Source organism: Pantherophis guttatus, chromosome 18 (assembly GCF_059756535.1).
Source record: "Pantherophis guttatus breed Tessera chromosome 18, ASM5975653v1, whole genome shotgun sequence".
NCBI lineage: Eukaryota > Metazoa > Chordata > Lepidosauria > Squamata > Colubridae > Pantherophis > Pantherophis guttatus.
The window spans coordinates 6103849-6129021 of record NC_142080.1 but is presented as its reverse complement, the minus strand read 5'-3'; the positions used below and the strand labels follow the sequence as shown (position 1 = coordinate 6129021).

The following is a 25173-nucleotide window of genomic DNA, read 5'->3' as shown; positions in this document are numbered from 1 at the left end:
GGCATTTGGACAGTTTGTTAGAACTTGGAAGAGTAAATAAGAACAGAAACCAATGTGTTTTATTTCTTCTTTATTTTTCAAACATAGAATATTGCTTCATTCTTTTTCAGCGTTTTATTCTCTCTCTTTTTTTTAAAAAAAAAAGGAGGGGGGATAAAAATTAAGAGGATAGGGGCCTGTGTTGAAAGTCGAAAGATGGTGTTTCTCGACCTCGGGCACTTTTAAAGACGTGTAGATTTCAACTCTCAGAATTTCCCAGCCAGCAAGGTCCAAAGGCTAGGGAATTCTGGGAGTTGAAGTCCACATGTTTTTAAAGTGCCCGAGGTTGGGAAACGCTGGTCTAAGAGCAGGTCTGGTGACAGACCAGAGCTATGAATGGGAGAGGGAAGGAGAGGTCAAACGCATCATCAGTCTTGAGTCTCTTCATGCCCACAAGAGATGTACAGTAGTGGCCAAAATTGTGGAAACCTTTTGGGAAAAGTATATTTTCTAAAACTAGCTAATAACATCACTTTTTTGGGGGAGGAGTAGTACCATAAAATTATATATCAATGGAAAGATAATTTAATCAAGAATGTAATGCAATAACTTCGATGAAGGATTTGCTATTAGAATAGCAGTTACAGTATAAAGAAGAAAAGTGAAACACGTAGAAAAAAACAAGATAGACAAAAATGATCACCCTAGAAAAAACAAAAGAGACAAAAATGATCACCATGTCAGTTAATACTTAGTTGGGTAACCTTTAGCATGAATTACAGCCTTACAACGACTTCCCATGGAGTGAACCAAGTCTTTCTGCAGCTGTTCTAATGTGAAACCAAGATGGAATGATGGCTTCTATTAACTGGGTTTTATTGCTGGGTCACTTCTGACTAACCAGTTTCTTGAGTCGGCTCCATAGATTTTCCATTGGGTTAAGGTCAATTGGCTATTCTCAGGCATTTCCATTCCAGCAGTGGAATAGGATTACCTTGAAACTCCAAAAATAAAAAGTGGTGTTATTAGCCATCAAACCTCAAAAATACACCTTTCCCAAAAAGGTTTCCACAATTTTGGCCTCTACAGTAAGCCCAGCCCACCTTGAATTCCATTGAAATTCCGAAACTCCAATTTGCTTTGACAGCAGTTCATATTTTTGTAGAGGGAATAAAGCTTGTAATAAATTCTCCTTATATTCATTTGAAACTGCCAGGTTTCCTGACTTACCACCCTGGGCAGAAGATGTATAAATTTGACTATATATGACCTATCTTTGCTATCCCTGACTTATCTTCCCTGTTGCTTTTTGGTTCTCAGACTCAGATCGACCATTATGTCGGGATCTTCCGGGATCAAGCCAAATCTGCCGTTACAAAGTGAGTCGCACAAAAAGATACAGAGCGGTTCTAGGCAGCCTCTGAGGACCGAGGTGGAAATGATCAGGCTCAGCCTCGTTAGTTGTGAGGCATTTCTCCCCACTGCCAGCTCCTCAAAATGGCTGGAGGTGGCTTAGGTGTGCTCAGGAGGGCCTTTCCCAGAATCCCCCTTGGCAATGGAAGAAAGCCATAGGCCAAAACTGAGGTAGTTGGGCGAGGGAAGGAAGGAAGATCATGGAAGGAAGGAAAGAAGGAAAATGATAAGGAAGGAAGATTATGGAAGGAAGTAAAGAAGGAAGGAAGGAAGGAAGATGATAAGGAAGGAACATCATGGAAGGAAGGAAGGAACATCATGGAAGGGAGGAAAGAAGGAAGATGATAGGAAGAAGATGATTGAAGGAAGGAAGGAACATCATGGAAGGAAGGAAAGAAGGAAGATGATAGGAAGGAAGATGATGGAAGGAAGGAAGGAAGATTATGGAAGGAAGGAAAGAAGGAAGGAAGGAAGGAAGAGGAAGGAAGGAAGATGATAAGGAAGGAACATCATGGAAGGAAGGAAGGAACATCATGGAAGGAAGGAAAGAAGAAAGATGATAGGAAGAAGATGATGGAAGGAAGGAAGGAACATCATGGAAGGGAGGAAAGAAGGAAGATGATAGGAAGGAAGATGATGGAAGGAAGGAAGGAACATCATGGAAGGAAGGAAAGAAGGAAGATGATAGGAAGGAAGATGATGGAAGGAAGGAAGGAAGGAACATCATGGAAGGAAGGAAAGAAGATGATAGGAAGGAAGATGATGGAAGGAAGGAAAGGAATATAAAGAAGAAAGGAAGGAAGGAAGATCATGGAAGGAAGGAAAGGAAGATGATAAGGAAGGAAGGAAGCTCATGGAAGGAAATGTGATAGAAGGAAGAAGGAAGGAAGGAAAATAGATGATGAAGGAAGAGGAAGGAAGGAAAAGAGAAAGGAAGGGAAAAGAAAAATGAGAAGGAAGGGGAGGGAAAGGAAGGGATAAGACAGATGGGAAGGAAAGAAGTATAGAGAGGGAGAGGAAGGAAGGAAATAAATTTCACTTTGCTGAACAATCAAAAAACGGTAGCCTCCACATGTTTGACAACCTTAAAAATGGAAGCTCTAAAAATAATTCAGGGATTTACGGATATTTAAAATGCCCAAAGGGCCATTAACCTTCCTCCCCTTCTGTTTGACCTTCATCTTTCTTTTCTCCCTCTCCTGGGCGGGCCGATTGGCTCTCAGAAGAAAATCCGGCAAGTTGCAAAATACTCGTGCGTTTTAGCTTCTCAGAAGGCCTGTTGACAGAGGTGGGATTCAACCGGTTCGGGCGAATTGGTAGTAGCAACCTGCCCGCCTGGAAGCAATCCCGTCCTATATCGCTGTGATTTTGACGCCCGTGCTGACGGCGCGCTCGAGCGAATTCCCGTGTTGTTTGACGTCGTGCGCGAACGGCACACGAGTGTGCGCCCGCATTTCCGGTGCTGGGCGAACCGGTGCGTGACCGAATGCGAATCCCACCTCTGCCTGTTGAGCCACGTTCCTTCCAATCTTCATTCATTAAAAAATAATTTTGAGAATCGGCTGCAGCAAGAACCCACCAAGGGGGTTTTCCGCGGCACGATCCTCTATTCTCAGCGCCTTTTTCTTCTTTCTGTTCCAAGGATCCAAGCGAAGCTGCCCGGCACCGTGAAGAAAAAGCCCGAATAACCTTCGCCAGCTCACGAAGAATACCCAGCCATTAACGAAATCCACACCACCACCACCAACAACAACAACAACAAAAAATTACTCCCTCTTGTGTCATGGCTATAATCACTGTTACTCATATCTTATGAAGGAACTTGCCAAGTCAGCTTGATGTCTGCGTTCCAAGCTTACTGATTGTGTTTTATTATTATTATTATAATATTGTTATTATTATTATTATTATCACCACCACCCCTTTCCCTTCCCCCTCCCCAAAAAAGCCGAAACACTGAGCTTTCAGAGATGCACTGGAATAATCATGAAACTGGTTTATCGGGTAGTTTAAAAAAAAAACAAAACTTGAGAAAAAGGAGGGGAGGTGCTTTAAAAGGAGTCCTCCCCCACACTCCCCCCGTGTAAGTGGGGAGGATGGGGGGGGCGATGCTTGGAGAAAAACACCCCACCCACCAACACTCCTCAAAAGTCAAAAAGGCCGCAGTGTCCTCAGTTTCCCCAAGCGGTGAGGACCCCCTCCTCCTTCCCTCCAATCCCCCTCGGATGAAAGGATTGCCAACCAACCCAAGTATTTCCCCCCCCTTCGCTTGCCCTCCTTCCTTAGTGAAATGGGGGGGGGGGTTCCCAACTTCGGGGTGGGGGACGGGACGGACCGAGGAATCTGCTGCAACCAGGTTTGCAGCTTCCTTACCTCCCCTTCCTCTCCCCCACCCCATCGGAATAAGACGCTCCTAATTTTGGAAGCTCTGGGCAGCCTTTTTTTTCTCCCCCCCCGCCCCCCCCAATTTCTCTTCTCCCTGAAAATAAAAATATTCTGCATCCCCCCCTCCCCATTGTGGCTTCGCTCCCTCTCCTTTTCTTGCAAGCTCATCCTTCTCCTTCCCTCCCTGCCCGAATTCTGTATTTTTATTTTATTTTATTTTCCCTGCGTGATCCCGAACTGAAAAAGTCTGCAACTGCTGTAACAAATGGCTGTCCTTAAAAAAGAAAATAATAATAATTCAACACCCCCCCCCTCCCACCGCCTCTTTCCCTCCTTTCTCATACCATTTTAGCCTCAAAAAACTTAAGGCAAGGAATTCCCTCCCTCTTCCTTCTGAGCCCCTCCCTCATTTCCCTCCCCCCCCTTTCTCGTACTCTTGCTTCCGATTCAGGGAAGAGCAGAGTTGGGAGAGCAAAGAGGCTAGTCCTCATGGAGGGGGTAGTCCTTTTGGGCGGAGGGAGGAAATTCCCAGGGATTTCCCTTCCCTTCCTGTGAAAAAGTGGAAACCGGGCTTAAAGTGGGAAAAATAAAGAGGCCATATCTCTTGTTTGAGCAATTGAGGAGGGGGGGCATAGTTTTGGGGGTGGGGGGAGGAAGACCCCCCCAGAAAGAAATAGGAAACTGAATAGGAAAAGATTGCCTTCCCCACCCCACCCGAGGCTGCCTCGGTTTCCTTCCCCTTCTCACATCTCACCCACCCTTCCTTTGCAAACTGGTTGTTGTTTAAAATTGAGGGGGGAGATGGGGGCCACAGACTCAGGGAAGGCAGACCCTCAAGCACGTCAGCCCCAAAATCTTGGCTCGGGGGAAGAGCATCCCGCCTGCCATCCATCGGAAGGCAGCTGTGCCATAATTTTTCCACGGGGTAGAGGGAGGGGCCGGTTAATTCTTGGGGTGCCACTTCAGGCAGTAAGGGGGGGGGGAAATCCCATTTTTGAGAGCTGCATGCATTCCCAACGTCCTTCAATGCCATCCTCTGTTTCCCAAGGAGACCCCCTAAGCCTCTGGCTTCTCTCCCCCTCTTCAACCCCCCCCTCCTCCCCTCCCTCCGCCTCCCCCCCCAAATACCCTTTTTAAAAGCCTTTTTCTGCACCAGATGCTTCGAACATCTGTCACTGCTGTTGTTTGCCTACCGTGAACTGACTCCTTTTGCGCCCGGGGCAGACTCTTCTTTTCTTTTCCTTTTTTAAAAAAAATGTACGTAGATGGCAAAAACAAGAATTACCCACAACGCCCTTCGCATCTGATGTGCTTTATGGGACGGTGGTATGCAGGAAACGCGAGGGCGCCTCTTGGGGGCTTGAGACTTAACAACGGTGGGTGGGAGACGGGGGGGAGAGAAGAGGGTCTCGACTGTCCTTTTGATGTGGTGTTGAATAAAGGAGCACTTGGTGATCTCGAGTCTTTGGTTCCAAAAAATTGGATTAACAAGAGCTGGAAGGGACCTTGGAGGTCATCTGGTCCAACCCCCCCTGTCCAAGCAGGAGACCTTACACCATTTTTCCGACAAATGGCAGTCCAGTCACTTCTTGAAAGCTTCCAGCTTTCAACTTCTGTTCCATGGGTTGATTGTTCTCACTGTCAGAAAATTCCTCCTTATTTCCAGGTTGAATCTCTCCTTGATCAGTTTCCATCCATCGTTCCTTGTCTGGCCTTCAAAGGTGCTTTGGAAAATAGCTGGACCCCCTTCCTCCTCTCTGGGGCAGCCCCTCAAATATTGGAAGATGCTCTCCTGTCTCCCCTGGTCCTTCTCTTCACTAGACCAGCCAGGCCCAGTTCCTGCAACCGTTCATCGTAGGTTTTAGTCTCCAGGCCTTTGATCATCTTAGATAGATTCAGATTAACGGAGTTGGGACCTTGTAGTCCAACCCCTCACCCAAACAGGAGACCCTACACCATTTCTGACCAATGGCAGTCCAGTCTCTTCTCGAAAGCCTCCAGGGATGAAGCTCCCACAACTTCCGAAGGCAATTTCTCTTCCATGGGTTGATGGCTCTCAAAGTGTCAGGAAATTTTCTCTATATTTCCAGGTTGAATCTCTCCTTGGTCAGTTTCCATCCATTCTTCCTTGTCTGGCCTTCGGGTGCTTTGGAGAATAGCTGGACCCCCTTCCTCCTCTCTGGGGCAGCCCCTCAAATATTGGAAGATGCTATCCTGTCTCTCCTGGTCCTTCTCTTCACCAGACTAGCCAGGCCCAGTTCCTGCAACCGTTCATCGTATTTTTAAGTCTCCAGTCCCCTCATCATCCTGGTTGCTCTTCTCTGCACCCTTTCTAGAGTCTCAACATCTTTATTTTATAGTGTGGTGACCAAAACTGGATGCAGGATTCTAGATGTGGTCTTACAGCAAAATGAAACCCCGGACGGTAATTATCTTCAAGGCTTCCGCTCTGGTTGTTGTTGTTTTTTAAAATTTATTTATATGCCACCCTTCTCCGAAGACTCAGGGCGGCTTACAATGCGTTAAGCAATAGCCTTTTGTATATTTATACAAAGTCAGTTTATTGCCCCCACGGTCTGGGTCCTGTTGAGTTGGCAACCCTTCAAAACTCTTTATTTTTGCAATTAAAAAAACGAAGGCCATTAATTCACCCTCTTTGGGATGGTGGTCCTTCCACCATCGCCTCCAATCGGAGATTTGATTTGCCTTTATTTTTAACCGCACAGCAGCCTCCGCTAAAGAATACCCCGTTTATTTAAATTTCATTATTTCTTGAACCACCCCTCTCGGAAAGCATGGTGCGGTGGTGAAGGCGTCAGGCTAGGAGATGGGGGAGTTCTAGTACCATCTTGGGCACAAAGCCAGACGGGTCACCTTGGGCCAGCCTTTTTCTCCTAGCCCTAGGAAGGCAGCAATGGCAAACCGCTTCTGAAAAACCTTGCCGAGGGAAATGCAGGGATTCCTCTAGGCATTCTTCCGAGAATCCGTTCCAATCAACTGAATGGAAAGGGGTGGGGAAAAAAACCCATAAAAATTGAGTGAGCCATACTTACTACCTACTTAATTTGGGAGATCGCCAAAAAAAACCCAACCCCCAAATCAAAATAGTTCAGTCATTGGTGCCGAACAAGGGCCCAACCTGGTTGACTTCTTCCCTGGCATTGCGTTTGGTCTCCAAGCTTGGCAACTTTTAAAGATTTGTGGCCTTCAAACTCCCAGAATTCCCCAGCCTGGGTTGCCTTGATGGCTGGGGGATTCTGGGAGTTGAAGTTCCACAAGTCTTAAAAGTTGGAGAGCCCTGGTTTAAGATGAGAAATATGATGACTTGTGAGAGAATTGGCCCATGGTTGAGCCATAGGGCTCCATCAGAAATGGCAAAGCAACTGGTCATCCTCTCCCATTTTGGGGGAAGCTGTCTCTGAGGGGAGGGGGAAGGACACCGTAAAGGCAAGCGGTCACCCCAGCTGGACAATAGCCGAAGGTACACAGCGACAGCCCCCTGGAACCGAAGAGAAAGGCTGCAAAAGCAGCAAAATCCGTATTTTCTGATCCGACAGGTTTTGCCTTCCGTGATGGCAGATCGCTCCCTCTCTTCCCTAGAGATGGCCAGGATTCGAACTAGCTTCCTCGCCCGTTCCCCATTGAAAATAGCCATCTGGGGGAATCTCCCAGTCTTAGCACTAGACCTCATACTGCAAAAACCAGATCCGCGACGGGTGAAATTCAGCAGGTTCTGGAGAACCGGCAGCGGAAATTTTGAGTAGTTCGGAGAACCGCCCCAGAGTGGGGTGGGAATGAGGATTTTGCAATATCCGTCCTCGAGTGGGGAGAGAATGGGGAATTTGCAGTATCCTCCCAGGAGTGGGGAGGGAATGGGGATTTTGCAGTATCCTCCCAGGAGTGGGGAGGGAATGGGGATTTTGCAGAATACTCCCAGGAGTGGGGAGGGAATGGGGATTTTGCAGTATCCTTCCCCTGGAGTGGGGAGGGAATAGGGATTTTGCAGTATCCTTCCCCCAGGAGTGGGGAGGGAATGGAGACTTTGCAGTATTCTTCCCCTGCCACACCACGCCCACAGAACCGGTAGTAAAAAAAAATTGAATTCCACCACTGATCCAGGGTCTCGGGTTTTTTTTTCCCCCAAACCCACAGCAGCAAAAGGAAAAACTTGGAGCCCCCTCCCCAAACTTTTTTTTTCTTTTCAAAGAAGGAATCTCCAGAGTTGCAATTTTAAAATAGCAGAACTTTTAAAGGGTTTTTTTTTTCCCCTTCCACAACCTGTTTTTTTTTTTTTTACAAAACTTAGTGCTTATATATAATATATATATATAATATAAAAACATTTCGTATCGATGCAAAACACTTTTCCCTCCCCCTCCCCACCACAAGCGACAGAGACAAAAGTTCCCACATAGTCACAAAGATTGTTGTCATCGGCAATGTTTTTTTTTTTTTTTTGGTGGCAAAACTCAAAAAAAAAAGGACCAGAACAGGGCCGGCCATGAAATGGACCCAACCTCCCATTTAGGAAAAAAGGGATGATGAATGGAAGGAAGAAATGAAGGCGACATCATTTTGGGAAGAGAAAAATGCCAAAAATATGGGTGTGCTTGGTTTATACTGTGTTTCTCCCAAAATAAGACCCTGTCTTATATTTATTTAACCCTGAAATAAGCGCTTGGCCTTATTGCCATGCGCTCAAAAGCCCGATTGGGCTTATTATCAGGGGAATGTCTTATTTTGGGGAAAACAGGGTAGATAGCTCCTTTTTTCCTCCTCAAATCAAGCTTTCGGGCTGTTTAAAAACCATTTTTTTCTCATTTGCAAAATTCTACCAGCAGGAGCTCGCTAAATCTAGCGGAGAATTTTCTGCGTCATACTCTATTTAAAAAAAAAAAAAATTAAAATTAAGGAATCCTTTGGGGCAACGGCTGCAAAAACCAGTTCGGATCGCTTTTGCTGCCTCGAGGCGATGCGGAATATCAAAAGCGATTCAGCTTTTGGGTGGCGAGAGCGAACGTACGATTTGGTTTCGTTCCAATTGCAGCAGGCCGGATGAAAATTAGGCACGGGGTTTTTTGTTTTTTTTTGCTTGATGACCTCAGGCACCCCTAGGATGCAGGATTGCGGGCGAGAGGGGTTGCAGAAGGTGTAAATTCAGGAAAATCCAGAAGGTCTCTTAATGAATGACGATTCCTGGTTGAGCTCGCTTCTGCTCAGCAATCCAGTTAAACCAGAGGTTTCCCCAAATCAGCCAGTCACTCTTAATATGCCAAATCTTGATTTCTTTTCCTCTCATCTCCTACCAGTTTGATATATAAAGGAGAATGTTTGTAGCTCAGGGTTAAAATGAGGTTGTGCTCTCTGAGCTTAGGTGTTTTCTTGCAAACCCCCCCTTCCTTTCTAACACTGATGAAGTTACCTAGTTGGGTCGTGAAAACGCCTGCAAGAAAACCACCAAGCTGAAGAGAGCGCCAAGAACCCTTCCATTTGATCCCTGCTTAACTTCTTTCCGAAGCCCCGTTTCCTGAAAGACCCTCCTCGCTGGCCCATTAAAAGTCAAACAATTTGGGTGCAGCCTAGGGCGGTAACGGAGGGGGGCACTGCACGGGGTGCTTGCACGTGGGGGGCACCAGGTGCCAAAAAAGGGAGCACTTCGCACCCGTGCACGCTCGTCAGGGCCGCGACCAGGAAGAGCTGCCGAGGGAGCATGCACACGCCGTATATGGTACTTCCGGTTTCCAGCACATGCATGGACACCAGCCAGCAAGTCTTCCCGTTACCGCCGTGCACACCGATCAGCTGGCCGGCGCACATGCTCAGGCCGGAAAACGGAAGCCCAGCTCTGCCGCACGCACAAAGGCCAGCTGATCGTCATGTGCGCATGCGCACCAGAAACCCGGAAGAGGTACGGCCGCCGCCGCCTGTGCTAGGCGACGTGGTTCCGTGTGCCACTTCGGGCACGCTTGCCATAGGTTCACCATCACGGGCCTAGGGGATCCTCCGGGAAACCCCACCCACTCTCCTCCTTTCTCGACCAGCAGACGTCCATCTCCCGTCGCTTAGCCGTGATTTATATCTACCGTTCGCAATTGCGCCCCTCTTCCTTGAGAAGGTCTGCAGCAGGGGTGAAATGCTCCCGGTTCGGACCAGATCGCCCGATCCGGTAGCAATGGTGGCGCGTGGTTCGGAGAACCGGTAGCAAAAATCTCTGCCCACCCCAATGCCCAGCTGAGACGCGCGATCATCAGAGGCTGGTTTTTTTTACTTTTAAAAGCATTTTTTCTACAACCTCTTCGGCTGAAAAAATGCTTTTAAAAAAAAGCCTCTGATGATCGCACGGCTCAGCTTTTAAAAGCATTTTTTCTACAACCTCTTCGGCCGAAGAAGTTGTAGGGAAAAAAAAAATGCCTTAAAAAAAGCCTCTGACGATCCCAGCTGAGTTGCCTGATCGTCAGAGGCTTGTAAAAGCATTTTTTTTTTCCTGCAACCTCTTCGGCTGAAGAGGTTGTAGAAAAAATGCTTTTAAAAGTAAAAAAAAAAAAAAAAAAAGCCTCTGATGATGGCACGGCTCAGCTGGGATCGTCAGAGACTTTTAAAAGCATTTTTTCTACGACCTCTTCAGCCGAAAAAATGCTTTTAAAAGTAAAAAAAAAAAAAAAAAAAAGTTGGCCATGCCCACCCAGTCACATTACCTCCCACCACCACCAAGCCACGCCCACAGAACCGGTAGTAACAAATTTTACATTTCACCCCTAGTCTGCACCCACCTACTCGCTGCAGAAGGAAAAACCCAGTGCTCGGATGGAAGTCCTCCTAACCATTTAACTACAGGGAAACAGGCCCCTGGAATCCAGGAGAATGGAAGTGCCAACATTTGTAGAAGAGCAAAACCATCTACCAGACTTGGTGGTGGTGGCTGTTATTTTTTTCTGGACTGCATTCGTTGGGATCAGGGGTGGTATCCGCTTACTTTCCTGACCAGTTCGCAAATGTGAGTGCGTCGCATGCATGCGCGTGCATGCATGTGCCCCCTCCATGCATGCATCCGGCCTTCCTTGCATGTGGTTTGCTAGCATGCACGTCTTCCGTGCCTGCACCCAGCCTCAAAAACATGCCTAAATAGGATGGCATAGAGCCGGGGCAGGTGGGCTGGCCTACCCGCGATTTCTGTTACCGGTTCCGGTGAACCGGTCCAAACCGGCTGAATACCACCGGGATATTTAAAGAGGCCGGTTTTTTAAAAAAATTTTCTGTTGTTTTTGTGTACCTGAAAAACATCACAGCTTAAACTGTCCTTCTGCTTCCTTCTGTGCTGAACTGCTGCAATATAATACCGTTGCAAACTGGTAGTAAAGGTAAGTAGAACCCACCCGATATATATATATATATTAGCCATACCCTTACTTGGGTTTGAACTTGGGCTGCCTGCATATTAAGCAGTTGTATTAACCTCTGAGCCACAAGTTCTCCTCCCTTTATCAGCTTGAGCCAGGGGAGAGATGAAGTGTTTTTCTGTCGAAGCACCTGGTCTACCCCAATATGTGGGAGGGACCATCCTGCTTCCCTTTCGCCTTTCAGCTCCAATGCAGGAACCCTCAAACAGTCGCATTCACGACAAACCATTTTATACCGAATTTATATTTCGCTGATAAAGAAATAAAGGGAGACTAGTATAGATCTATTTCAAGCTCTTTAGCTCTCATCAGCTAGCCATACCCTTACAAGTTCGAATCCGAGTAAGGCTATGGCTAGCTGATGAGAGCTAAACATCTTGAAACAGATCTATACTAGCCTCCCTTTATTTCTTTATCAGCAAATATAAATTTGGTATAAAATGGTTTGTCGTGAATGCGACTGCTTGAGGGCTCCTGGATTGGAGCTGAAAGGCGAAAGGGAAGCAGGATGCTCCCTTCCACATGTTGGGGTAGACTTTGACAGAAAAACACTTTATATATATATATATATATATTGGAAAAATTACATTCTTCATGGAAGAAACCATGTGAACTATCCCCCTTCTTTGCCTGGCATGGTAACTAAACACAAAATCCACTGATTTATCTTGTGATGTGTCAACTCCTTCTACGTGTGCTTTTAAGTGCAACTCCAAGAGAAAACTGCAAACTCGGCTCAATTTTTTTTCTCCGGGATTTTCCTTAAGTGACGCCACCTAAGCCCAGGGCCTCCCCCACCCACCCCCACCCCCCACCGATTCTGGGGTGCAGTACAGTCGCCATTATTCAGCTTTGGGGGTGGGGGGCGCAGGAGAAACAGAGTTTATCATTTCCTGGGAGGATTTCATCCGGTACGGTAGGCTTTGGAATAAAAAGGCCTTGCTTATTGCACGGCGTTACTGTCGCAAAACCGAAAGCTTGCTTATTTCAAAATAAGCACCGTCCACTCCGCAGTGCCTTGTGCTAATAATTATCCCTCCAATGTCCCAACGCCAGTTCCGCTTCCCACTGCAGGCCGGCCAACGTTTTCCTCCGCGCCTTCTTCCCCACCTCTTCTCCCTCTTGCTTTCTAACGCTTTGCCATGAAGACATTCCCGAGGCAGGAAGCGGAAAAATAAAACGATTCCAGAGGAAATTCCTTGTTGGGTTTTGTGGCATGCAACTTCCCCATTTTTTTTTCTTTTTCTTTTTTAAAAAAAAGGAAAATCGAAAAAGGCGGAAGGGCCCGTCCGCACCAGGCTCCACGCCACCTGGGTTCCAGGTAAGGGTTCTTACGCCCCACCTTGCTTACAACAGCTGCTTTCTAACCCTGAGCGACAACTCTGGTAAGGCAAGGAGGTTTTAGGTCTCCTGCGTGAGCTGGGGGTTGGGCTAGATGACCTCCCAAGTTCCTTCCAACTCTGTTACCGTTTTCCCAAACTGGTTGGCCACCGAAGCTTGTAACGGCCTGCGGATCTGCCACGGGCTGGCGTGTACCTCTAAATACCGCAATGCAAGAGTTCGAAAAAATAAAAACGAAACCAAAATCTACCAGCCTTATTAAGTGCCTTCCTGAAGCAACGTCGCGGGAGAAGGAGTGCCATGCGTGAAAGTTTTAGCGGCTCGCAAGACTATTTTTCCCCCCCAACAGTTACAGTTTCAAGATAAGTCCATCTCTTGTTTTCGATTCCATTTTTTTTTCCCGTTTGGTTTGGTTGGTTTTTTCTTTCCCCAGCTCTCAATGTACCATAAGCTCCTGGCGCCCCAAGTTTTCCAACTCAAAATCTCTGCAGCCCAGAGGCCCAGGGAGAGAAGAAAAATATATATATATTGTTGCTTCTGGAACACAACATGCAATTAAACAAATTCTCTGGACAAGAAGGAAAAGAATATTTGGGGGCCTCCGCAAGCGTTGGTTCCAGTCGCAGCTCTCCGAGAAACATTTCGACCTTCTCTGCTGTCCGCAGCAGAAGACGCACGAGGAAAGTAGAAACCTTCTCATTCACCGTTTTCCCAATTGTTCCGCAGCCAATTCGGCTAAACCGCACACACCGAGCGTTTGTAACCCAAGGCCATTTTCCCTGCCTCTTCCACGTTGGCCTTAACATCCTGAGTTTCGGAATCGAGGCCTGCAACGGCCGCCTTTGGACCCGGCGCCCTGCCGCGCCTGGCGACTCGCACGTTTTCACCGTAAGCTTCGAGGATTGTCTGTTTCTCCAGCTCAGTGTATTCCAGAGAGAACCGATGCACTTGGAAGATGTGACGTTTGATGGTGCTGACTTTGAGGGTGGCCAGCGTACCCCCGCAGACCATGCAGATCAAACCGTGTTTCTGCTCGTCGTAGTCCATCAGGAATTGCACCCGCCAGCGGGGCTGGTAGTTTCGGCGCTGACTCCGCCGAGATAGGGTCCCAGCTGGCGTGGAGGAGGCAGCCGCTGGAGACGGCTGGGGCAGGGCCAGCCTGTCTGCTCCGGGGGTGTCTTCCTCCCTCTTAGGGGTGGCCCAATCCTCCGGAGAATCCTCTGGAGATGCAGGTGGCTTGTAAACACGTCGCGATTCGGCTGGAAAGCGAGAACAAAAGACAATGGCGAGCTTGTTAGGGATAATTGTGTTTTTATTGCCAAGGGACAGACGCTAGGACTCCTCCCTGATTATCCCCTGTTCAGCTTGGAGCAGTGTTGCTCAACTTATCCAATTTTAAGGGGTCTTAAGACTTCAACTCCCAGAATTAAGATGGGTGGACTTCAACTCCCAGAATCCCCCAACCAGCTGCTTTAAGATGAATGGTCTTTCAATTGCGTCCCTTTCTGGACCAGGACTCCTTGCGCACAGTCACTCATGCCCTCGTCACCTCCCGTCTGGACGACTGTAACGCTCTCTACATGGGGCTCCCCTTGAAGAGCACCCGAAGGCTCTAGCTGGTCCAGAATGCAGCCGCGCGGGTGATTATGGGAGCGACTCGACGCTCCCATATAACATCGCTCCTGCGCGAGCTGCACTGGCTCCCGGTGGTCTTCCGGGTGCAATTCAAGGTGTTGGTTGCCATCTTTAAAGCGCTCCATGGCTTAGGACCCGGGTATTTACGAGACCGCCTTCTGCCACCGATAGCCTCCCATTGACCAGTATGCTCCCACAGAGAGGAATTCCTCAGGGTGCCGTCGGTCAAACAATGTCGACTGGCGACCCCCAGGGGGAGAGCCTTCTCTGTGGGGGCATCTGCCCTCTGGAATGAGCTGCCCCCGGAGATTCGTAGGATCCCCAACCTTCGCACCTTTCGCCGCGCCCTCAAAACGCTATTGTTTCACCAAGCAGGGCTGGCCTAAATGCTATTTTAATGGGTGGTTTCTAATTTTAGCTCTTTCGGCCAAATTATTTCATATTTTTAAATTGTCTTTTAACTTTCATATAGTTGTGAGTTTTATTTTTGGCTGTACACCGCCCTGAGTCCTTTGGGAGAAGGGCGGTAGAAAAATTTAATAAAAGAAAGAAAGAAAGAAAGAATAAAAATAACTCCCAGAATTAAGATGAGTGGACTTCAACTCCCAGAATTCCCCAGCCAGCTGCTTCAAGATGGATGGACTTCAATTCCCAGAATCCCCCAGCCAGCTGCTTCAAAATGGATGGACTTCAATTCCTAGAATCCCCCAGCCAGCTGCTTCAAGATGGATGGACTTCAATTCCCAGAATCCTCCAACCAGCTGCTTCAAGATGGATAGACTTCAATTCCCAGAATCCCCCATCCACCTATAACCCATGCTGACTGGGGAATCCTGAAGTCCTCAAATTTTAAAGTTTACCACAGTTGAGAAATACTACCTTAAGACAGTCATGGTGCCTCACTTTTCCAATAATAATCATAATCATAATCATAATCATAATCATCATCATCATCTGTACACCAGCCAGGGCAGTTCCAGCTTCCTCATGACACCGGTGCAGCACCCACATACAGACGTCCCTCACCTTGGTCTACCTCCGCATCCGTTTCCGGCGGGGAGTCGTCGGCGTCCGTCAGTCGTGCCACTTTCCGGTTCCACTCCTGCACGATGAGAGCTTTGACCTGGTGGCTAAGTTGCGTGGAGTCGGGGTGCTTCTGCTGGATGTGCCTCTTGATGGTGCTCATTTTGAGCGTGGCCAGGGTGCTCCCACAAACCATGCACACCAGCCCATGGCGCACCCCGTTGTAGTCCATTAAGTACTCCACCCTCCAGTGTTCCTGGAAGTACCGCCGGTGGTCTCGGCCACGGGCCGCAACGCGAGGGCTGCTCCCTTCCGAGTCCCAGGGGCCGGCCTCGTCCGTCCCTTCCTCTGCCGTGGGGCGATCAGGGGAAGCCGAAGAATCCAGCTCCTTCGTGCTCAGATCCTGCCGGGCAGACATGTCGGTTTCTGGATGAGCGACGAGAAACAGAAAAAGAATGAATTTCATTCCCGCTCCCTGCTCAGGTCTGCCTTCAGGGGTGGGCTGCTGGGGGTTCGCTAAGATTCTGTGCGGTTCGGAGAACCCCCAAATTCCACTCCTGGCTGGCCCCGCCCACCCCGCCCCTTCCCGGAGTCCCCACGCGGCCCATTTGGGATGCAGGTAAGTGCAAAGCGTGCGGAGAGGCTCAGGGAGGGTGAAAAACAGGCCTACCGGAAGTTCGGGAAGGCCGGAAATGGGCTTGTTTGTAGCCTCCAGAGGGCCTCTGGTGCCTGGGGAGGCCGTTTTCGCCCTCCCGGAGGCTCAAAGAAAGCTTCCGGAGCCCAGGGAGGGCAAAAAAAACCACACACACCCCACCCCGCCATGGTGCAGGAGGCTGACTAGGCCATGCCCACCATGGCCATGCCCACCCAGCAACCAGGCAGGGAACCCTTTGCTAAAATTTCTGAAGCCCACCCCTGCCTGCCTTCCCTGATTAGAAACTTTACTTTTACTTTACTTTATTCAAATTTCTATACCGCCCTTCTCCTTTCGGACTCAGGGCGGTGAACAGCCAACATAAAAACATCTATACAAAACATCACAGTTAAAAAATAAAGTTAAAATAATTTATAAATTTGGCCCATAATTTAAAACATCTTGCCATTTTCCACAATGAAAGAACATTCTTAGCATCTCCGCCAAGTGGCTGTTGCTTAACCTAACTGGCCCGATTATCAATCGTACACGCCTCTCCGCTTCTCTCCGTCGCATCTTATGTAGACAGTCCTCGACTTACGAGTCTGTTTAGTGACCGAAGTTACAACCACACTGAAGAAAAGCGACTTAGGGCCCCTTTTCACACTTACGACCATGGCAGTTATCCCCATGGCCACGCGCTCAAAATTCAGACGCTTGCAGTATCCCGAGGTCCCAGGATCCCCCTTTTGTGACCGTCTCACCAGCGACGTCCAGGGGGAAGCCAGGTTCAATTTAATTAACTGTGTGACTGACAACTGCTGAACCACCGTGGTGAAAAAGGTCATAAAATGGGGGCAAAACTCACTTCACAAATGTCTCGTTTAACAACAGAAATTCTGGGGGTCAAATTGGGGGCCGTAAGTTGAGGACTAACAAAATCAAGGAGCGGTTACCTTGAGTTTCTTTCTCACCCATTCCCAGTAAATCTTTTTTAGGCGCCCCGTCTTGCCCATTGGCTCATTCCTTCGCTATCCCCGAGGTCCACATGCCTCCCCATGCAACTCAGCACAACAGGTGAATTCAGACATGTAAGGGCCCACGCAAAATAGTTGCTCCTTTTAATTTTAAAACTGATCTTAAAGGGCTTTGTGCAAAAAACGTAGGGGGTTTCAATTTTAATTTCAATTCAGAATAGAGCTGGACGAGACCTTGGAGGTCTTCTATAGTCCAACCTTATGCTCAAGGAGACCCTATAGCCGCGATGACGAACCTATGGCATGCGTGCCCGAAGTGGCACGCGGGGCCATGTTGTCTGGCACGCACGGCGTCGTCCGTTCCTCTTTTGGGTTTCTGGCGCGCATGTGCGCACCACGATCGGCTGGTCTTTTTGCACTTGGAAGAACTGGTCTTCTGTTGTGAGCATGCGCGCTGGCCAGCTAATCGTTGCACCCCCATGCGCGCTAGAAACCTGGAAGAGTAGCTGGCTGAAACCGGAAGTTCAGTAGCTGAAACCGGAAGTTCAGTAGCTGGAACCGGAAGTTCAGTAGCTGAAACAGGAAGTTCAGTAGCTGGAACAGGAAGTTCAGTAGCTGAAACAGGAAGTTCAGTAGCTGGAACCGGAAGTTTATTTTTGGGCACGCGCATGCACCCTGGACAGCTCCTCTTCCAGGCTGCGGCCCAGATGTGCATGCACATGAAGCACGAGCACACATGTGCTCCCTTTTCGGCACTGGGTGCCAAAAAGGTTCGCCATCACTGCCCTATAGCATCCCAGTCAATCTCTTCTGGAAAACCTCCAGTAATGGAGCATCCACAACTTCTGGTGGCAAGTTGTTCCACGGGTTAATTGTTCTCCCTGTCAGGAAGTTTCTCCTTAGTTCTAAGTTGCTTCTCTCCTTGGTTAGTTTCCACCCATTGCCTCTTGTCCTGCCTTCAGAAGCTTTGGAGAATAGCTTGACTCCCTCTTCTTTGGGGCAGCCCCTCAAATACCGGAAGGCTGTTATCATGTCACCCCCTCGTCCAGAGTGGATTCTTCTTCCCTCTCCCCCTCTCTTCTTTCTCACCTGCGTCCTCTGCGTTTCTCCCCTCGGCTCCCAGCACCAACTCTCGAGAGTTCCAGGCCTCCAAGATAGCCCCCTTCTCGGCAGGGCTGAAGCCGAGAGAAGTGGGGTGCGCCTCCATCACGTGACGTTTGATGTCGTCCAGGTTCAAACTGGGCAGGGAGGAGCCGCACATCATACAGAAGAGACGGTTGCCCTGGGGGTCGTAATCCATCAGGAATTCGGACTGGAACCAGCTCTGCAACGATTGCTTCAAATACTGCTCCAGGCTCTGGGATTCGCCCTCCGAGGAAGATTTCAGGGTGAGGCCGGAGGGCCGGCGTCCACCACGAGAGGGAAGAGGAGCCGGCCCACGGCATCTCCGGCGGCCTCCGTCCAGGGAGAGCTCTGCTGTGTGGAATAAGACAAGTAAGTATGTATGGTTTGCCCATTGCATAGTGGCAGAAACTCCAGAGGGTCAACGTCATTGCCCAGAGGATCATGGGTTGCCCCCTCCCCTCTTTGGAAGAGCTTTATAGCTCCCGCTGCCTTAAGAAAGTTCAAAACATCCTTAAAGATGCATCTTATCCTGGGCACCTTTTTTTTTTTTTTTTTTTGAACTATTACCATCTGGCAGACGGTACAGGGCAATCAAAACAAGGACAAATAGGCTGAAAAACAGCTTCAATAACCATACTGAATTCTACGGTATAGTGCAATATGAATGCAATATCGGGTTTTCAATTTCAATTATATAGAATGTAAAGGAGGTATTTTATAGTTATAATGTACACTGAAGGCGGCATTTAATTTCGTTGCACCCTGTGCAATGACAATAAACTAAATTAAACTAAACAAATCTCTCTTTTTTTTTCATTCTCCAACAGGCCAGCAAGATCCCAGTTTTAAAGCACGGTCGTTGAAAATCAGAATTTAAAGTTGTTGGGGTTTTTTGTTTTTTTTTTAGAAAAAGGAACAGAGCTGGAGCGGCTGGGAGTGAAATGGGAAGGGCTGAAACCCCCCTTGTTGGCCGGGGTTTGAACCACTTAGAACAGGGGTCTCCAACCTTTAAATAACTTTAAGACTTGTAGACTTCAACACTCAAGAGTTTGCTGGCTGAGGAATTCTGGGAGTTGAAGTCCACAAGTCTTAAAAGTTGCCAAGGTTGGAGATTCCTGACTTAGAAGGAAACGAAGGAAGAGTTAGATCAGAACCGGCCGGACAGGTTATAGAGTTATATTTATTTTCAATTTTTTCCTAACTTAGAACCTTCCTTGAACTCTTTAAGGGCACAACTTTTGTTTTCATTTTTTAAAAAGAATCCCGTTGTTTCGATATTTGTTTTTGAATATGCTGCCAAATATTCAGTATCAGCCTTTAAATACTGAAATAGGTAGGAAAATAAAAATAAAAATATTCTGCCATCTCACTTCGTTCAGAGCAAATCTGGAAATCCAGGTTACGCCCCCCACCCCCACCCCTTTTACAAGTTACCGTTGCAGTCATACAACCATCACTTGAAAAGGTGGCTGACACTTTTAAGTGAATTAAAATGAAAGAATGGGACGTCAAGAAGACAGCTTGTTCAAGAAACCATGGACTGTCTGTCTGCCTGTGTATAATTTAGATAGCTATATGATAGAGGGAGAGGGGCAGGGAGGAAGGGGGAGATGTTAGATGATAGAATGATGGGATGGATGGATGGAGAGAGAGAAAATAGAAAAAGAGACAGACAGACAGACAGCAGACGAGAGATAGGAGATAGAGATAGGAGATAGAGAGATGAAAGAGAGATGATAGCTAGAGAGAGAGAGTGGATGGATGGATGGATGGATGGATGGATGGATGGATGGAGATAGATAGGTAGATAGATACAGATACAGATGAGACAGATAGATGATAGAGATAGATAGATAGATAGATAGATAGATAGATAGATAGATAGATAGATAGATAGATAGATAGATACAGATAGAGATGATAGATGATAAATAGATATAGATAGATAGATATAGATGAGAGAGATATAGATAGGTAGAGAGAGAGATGAGAGGATGAATGGATGGAGATAGATGATAGATAGATACAGATAGATAGATAGATAGATAGATAGATAGATAGATAGATAGATAGATAGATAGAGATGATAGATAGGTAGAGATGATAGATAGATAGATAGATAGATAGATAGATAGATACAGATAGAGATGATAGATGATAAATATAGATAGATGATGATAGATAGATAGATATAGATGAGAGAGATATAGATAGGTAGAGAGAGAGATGAGAGGATGAATGGATGGATGGATGGATGGATGGAGATAGATAGATAGATGATAGATCGATATAGATAGATGATAGATAGATAGAGCATATGGCTATATCTGGCAACTGTCAGATGGCCTTGGCCCCCTCTCTGCCTCTGACGCAGAGCGCTCGTCAGAGCCTTCCCCAGACTCCAGGACTGGCCCACGTTCCTCCCCAACCTCCTCACTGTCCGAATCTGGCGGGCCACACCACCACCCACCTGAATTTAGAATCCTGTCCCGAAAGACGCCCAGCCTACCGTGATCCACCGTGGGCGCACCGGATCCTTTGGCAGACTCGCGTGCCCCCTCCGCCTCCATCTCCAGGCCCAGGTGTGCATCCCAACTGTTCATGATGACCTCCTTCTCCTGGGCGCTCCAGGTAAGGGAGTAGGCGTGCTTTTGCCGGATGTGCCTTTTGATGGTACTCAGCTTGAGCGTGGCCAGCGAGCTCCCGCACACCATGCAGATCATGCCATGCCGGGCCGCGTTGAAATCCATCAGGTATTCGGCCCGCCAGTGCTCATGGTAATACCGCCGGTGATCCCGCCCGGGAATCCGGCTTTTACCAGGCCTGGAAGCACGGGCTTCGCAATGGTCCGAGTATTTGCGTCCTCCGGCCAAGAGGGACATGGGGTCCTTTTTGGTAATCCCGCGTAGCAAACCGTTCCCAGCGGGACTCAAGTGACATCCGGAGCTTGATTCGCCGCTGTGTTGGGAATCCGGACACGTGGAATCTCCTGGCGAGATAAACGATACAAAGGCTCAGTTTTACTCACTCCGTTAACAGGTTGTCTGGTCGACCTACGACCAGAATTGGGAGCAGAATTCCCGTTGTTAAGCAAGGCCGTTGCTAAGGGAGCCGTGCCTGATTTTGTCACCTTTTTTTGGCCACGGTTCGGCGCGTCACGGCAGTCGTTCCAACGAATCTCAATTTTGCAAATCTAGTTTCCCCCACTGAGTTTTGCTTCTCTGAAGGAAACCGGCTGGGAGAGAGTATAGATTGCTACAGATCAGTGATGGCTAACCTTTTTGCCATCGCGTGCCAGGAGCGTGGGGAGGTGGGTTGCACGTGTGCCCACACCCATAATCCTATGCGCCCCGCCCCCCCACATCCGCGCACAACCCACGCTTCCCCCACTCCTGGCACGCGATGGCCCAGTGTGCCCATTTTTCTCTCTCCCCAGGCTCCAGAGCCTTTCTAGGAGCCTGGGGAGGGCGAAAACAGCCTTCCCCATCCCCCCGGAGGCTGAAAACGGCCCATTTGTCAACTTCTGGTGGGACCAGAAGGCCCGTTTTTTGCTCTCCCCAGGCTCCAGCGCCTTTCTAGGAGTTTGGGGAGGGTGAAAACAGCCTTCTCCACCCCCTGGAGGCTGAAACTTTTGGTGGGCCCAGAAGGCCCAAAAATCAGCTGCTCACGTGCCCACCAATATGGCTACCATAGGGTCGCCATCACAGCTATAGATTAACAGAGTTGGAAGGGGCCTTGTAGGTCATTTAGTCCAACCCCCCGGCCTAGCAGGAGACCCTACACCATTTCTGAGAGATGGCAGTCCAGTCTCTTCATCCAGGGATGAAGCTCCCACAACGTCTGAAGGCAACTTCTGCTCCATTGGTTGATTGTTCAGCAAATTTCTCCTTATTTCCAGGTTGAATCTCTCCTTGTTCACTTTCCATCCATCATTCCTTGTCTGGCCTTCGGGTGCTTTGGAAAATAGCTGGACCCCCTTCCTCCCCTCTGGGGCAGCCCCTCAAATATTGGAAGATGCTCTCCTGTCTCCCCTGGTCCTTCTCTTCACTAGACCAGCCATGTTGATCATAGGACCCCAGGATGTTCGGTCGTAAAGACATCCTGGTTGCCAGATGCCCAAGCCAGGTGATTTGGTGACCGTGGGATGCTGCGACGGTCGTAAAGGGAAGAACTGATCGTTAAGCCACTACTTTCACTGCCACTGGGACTCGTCCATTGGGTCGTAAGTCGAGGACTACCTTCAATAATCATCCATTCTTTACAGAGGAAGGGAGAAGTCCGGAGGAGCCAAAGGAGGAGGGGCCTTTGCCAGGATAACCAACCCCCCCATCCCCTTCCCCAAATATCTCCCCTCCCCCTCCTTTCCAATGCTTCTTGGCCCCAAGACTTATTTCCAAGGCCAAGCTGTGGCCCAGAGAATGAGTCAGTGACTTTGTGGCGTGGGGGGGTGTGGGTGTGTATCTCCCAGTTGGCCACCTTCAGAGTGAGTTGGAAGGGTCCTCGGAGGTCATCCAGTCCAACCCCCTCGTCGCGCAGGAGGCCTGGCACTAGGGATTCGAACCCCCGAACTGCTCGAGACCTTTTCTGATCGACAAAGCCCAAGCGTCTTAGCCACCAAGCCACTTCTGTTGTTTGTTGTGTTTCTGGGTGGGCGGGCGGGCGTCTCTCCCCTTGGACCTCTTCGGAGTGGAGTGTGTGTTTTTGTGTTGGTTGTGCGGGTGGATCTCTTCTCTCGGCGTTGGTGGGTTGTCTCTCTCCCCCAGTGGACACATCTCCACGCCGTTTGCGTGTCTTCGTTGTGCGGTTGGACTTCTCTCCCAGGGTTTGTTTGCCGGGTGTGTATCTCTCCCAGGGGACATCTTCCGAGTGAGTGAGGTTGTGTATTTGTGTCCCAGAGGACACGTTTCGAGGGATTGAGATTGTGTGTCCGTGTGTTTCTGTGTGTGTATATATCCCAGTGGCTGACTAGGTGGCTCAGTGGCTAAGACCTCGTCGATCAGAAAAATCGGCCTTTCAGGCGGTTCGAATCCCTATAGTCCAGGTCTCCTGTGTGAGCACGGGGTTGGACTAGATGACCTCCAAGGTCCCTTCCAACTCTCTTACTGTTCCATCTCCCTCCAAAGTTGAAGGAGCCTTCCTTCTTTTAGAAGACAACAATCAAACCAGGGGATGACACGTGAGCCCACCTACCCACTGAAGGAGGCAACTCGCCCCACAGCCCCAAGGGGCAGAATTGATGCTCAACCCCAAAGGCTCCTGCCCAGGAATCCTCCTGCCTGCCCCCCCTCCCCCTCCCTAAACATCTGGCCCCCAAATTGGCCAAACCCTGCATTTTGACAGCCCAGGAAGACCAACCCGAAAAGGGGCTGCGGGCACAACTCCGAAAGTTTGTGCAAAATCCAGAGCTGGGGCAGAAAAGCAGGAGGGTGGAGGGGGGGCTTCCCTCCTTCCAGAGGGTCCAAGGAGGAGGAAGGGGTCCTCCATGCACCAGATTAACACCCCCCCCAAATAGCCAAATCAGATTCTTGGGGGGCGGGGAGGAAGAGGATGCAACTTAAGTGGCTTCTTCTTGTTGTGTCTCACTGCCCTCTTTTCTCTCCCTCTCCTCATCCCCTTCTTGGGAAGGGGGCTGCCCCCCCTACTTTCCCCTTCCTCCCACCCTCTCCATCCTTTCCCCCCCCCCCACACTGTTCCCCCTCCTCTTTGCAGTTTGAATGGGGCACCTTTCTTCCAAGGGAAGGGGAGGGGGGGTGAAGGGATTAAGTGGGGGGGGGAGAGAGAGAAAGAGGGAGGATATGGGGCAAATGGAGGAGGGGGCCACTTTCTCTGCAAGCAGGGCCAGCAGGTGGCGTGTGGATGGAGAAACTGGGGCGGTGGGGAGGAAGAGGGGGGCTGGAAAAGGAGAAGAGGGGAGGGGGAGCTTTTTTTTTTTTTTTTTTTGCAAAGGGCTCCCTTTTGTTCTCACCTGAATCCAGGGGTTCCTGTTTGATGGAGAGGTGGGGGGGCTCCATGCCTGCCCCTTCGCTCGCTCCGTCCTCCTCCCCCCCCTCTTTTTTTTAGACATCCATCCCCCCCTCCCCTTTGCAACGATCGCTTCCCCCCCCCCTTCCTCCTCGGTTGCAATTGCATGCAATTCCCCAAAATAATAATAATAATAATAAATAATCATGCAATAATTCTGCAATCGATCCGGGCCCGATGATTGCAATCGGGACTCCCCCACCCCCCCACCCTCCAGCCACGCTTTGCAAAGCGGGTCCCTCTCTCTGCTCCCACCCCCCACCCCACTTTTTCCTCCCCTCCGCCTGCGGCCCGAGCGAAAGCAAGCAAGCAAGCAAGCAGGCTCCGGCTTAGCCAGGGTGGGGAAACCTTTCCCCCCGGGGCCCCTGGGGCTCCTTTTCAAGGCTCCTGGGTAAATTTAAAGGGGACGCAGACCTATTTCTGCAAGCTGGGGTGGGGGTGGGGGTGGGGGGGCGCGGAGAGAGAGGACGGGGGAGGAAGAAATCCAATAAGAACCATCATCATCATCATCGTGTTGATTTTATTTGCACGCTCGAGGAACCCTCCTGCCCTTGATAAATCGTGCACGCGTGTGGATTGTTGTATTATTTTGCACGCCAGAGATTGTGCTAATTTTGCACGCTGTATAGATAGATAGATAGATAGATAGATAGATAGATAGATAGATAGATAGATAGATAGATAGTGCAAATCGGGTTTTCCCGGGGGGCGGGGGGAAGAAAGAAAGAAATAAGGAAGGGAGGAAGAAAGACAGGAGGAAGGAAGGAAAAAAGAAAGACAGGAGGAAGGAAGGAAGGAAGGAAGAAAGACAGGATGAAGGAAGGAAGGAAGGAAGGAAGACAGGAGGAAGGAAGGAAGGAAGGAAAAAAGAAAGAAAGACAGGAGGAAGGAAGGAGGAAGGAAGGAAGGAAGAAAGAAAGACAGGAGGAAGGAAGGAAGGAGGAAGGAAGAAAGAAAGACAGGAGGAAGAAAGGAAAGAAAGAAAGACAGGATGTGTGGCCCCTGCCCCCTTTTCCATGAATAGATAGAACGGAGAGGGGGATTTAGACCAAAAAAAAAACAGCAACAGAGTTGGAAGGGACCTTGGAGGTCATCTAGTCTAATCCCCTGCTCACCACGCTAGGGATTCGTTTCTGATGACAAGTTCAGTGTCTTAACCACCTAGCCAGGCACACACCTGTGTACTACCCACCAGACGCCTGCACACACGTTCAGACCTGTGCCCAAAACCCTCAAAAGGAGG

At 49.0% G+C, this 25173-nt stretch overlaps 2 protein-coding genes across 5 annotated transcripts in view; one reads left to right on the top strand and one right to left on the bottom strand.

Moving 5' to 3' along the window:
• RTN3 (reticulon 3) overlaps window positions 1-3418 on the top strand; it is a 51134-nt gene extending 47716 nt beyond the window's left edge. For all 3 annotated transcript variants that reach the window (XM_087880911.1, XM_060682350.2, XM_087880910.1), the window contains 2 exons: window positions 1300-1358; window positions 3035-3418. In XM_087880911.1, coding sequence (XP_087737037.1) covers window positions 1300-1358; window positions 3035-3080 — 105 coding nt within the window. In that variant the 3' untranslated portion in view covers window positions 3081-3418. The remainder of the gene's footprint in view (window positions 1-1299; window positions 1359-3034) is intronic.
• Window positions 3419-12375: 8957 nt separating this feature from the next.
• On the bottom strand, window positions 12376-24426 carry ZFTA (zinc finger translocation associated). 2 transcript variants are annotated; one of them, XM_034426175.3, is made up of 5 exons: window positions 23875-24426; window positions 20419-20898; window positions 17874-18257; window positions 15177-15599; window positions 12376-13774 (listed from the first exon to the last, which is right to left on the bottom strand). In XM_034426175.3, exons 1-5 carry the CDS (start codon window positions 23918-23920, stop codon window positions 13251-13253), a joined length of 1857 nt encoding a protein of 618 aa, XP_034282066.2. In that variant the 5' UTR covers window positions 23921-24426; the 3' UTR covers window positions 12376-13250. The 2 variants fall into 2 exon arrangements, with proteins under 2 accessions (XP_034282066.2, XP_034282065.2); XM_034426174.3 differs by having other exon boundaries at window positions 17874-18260; window positions 23875-23969.
• Window positions 24427-25173: the final 747 nt, after the last annotated feature.

Bases quoted from the DNA above. Each gene is read 5' to 3' on its own strand.
- ZFTA (XM_034426174.3), bottom strand. From the start codon at position 23,920: ATGGAGCCCCCCCACCTCTCCATCAAACAGGAACCCCTGGATTCAG. The intron at 18,261-20,418 runs GTAGGCTGGGCG...TATTCCACACAG, and splicing joins TGCGCCCACGGTGGATCACG to CAGAGCTCTCCCTGGACGGA. The intron at 15,600-17,873 runs GTGAGAAAGAAG...TCGCTCATCCAG, and splicing joins GAGAAACGCAGAGGACGCAG to AAACCGACATGTCTGCCCGG.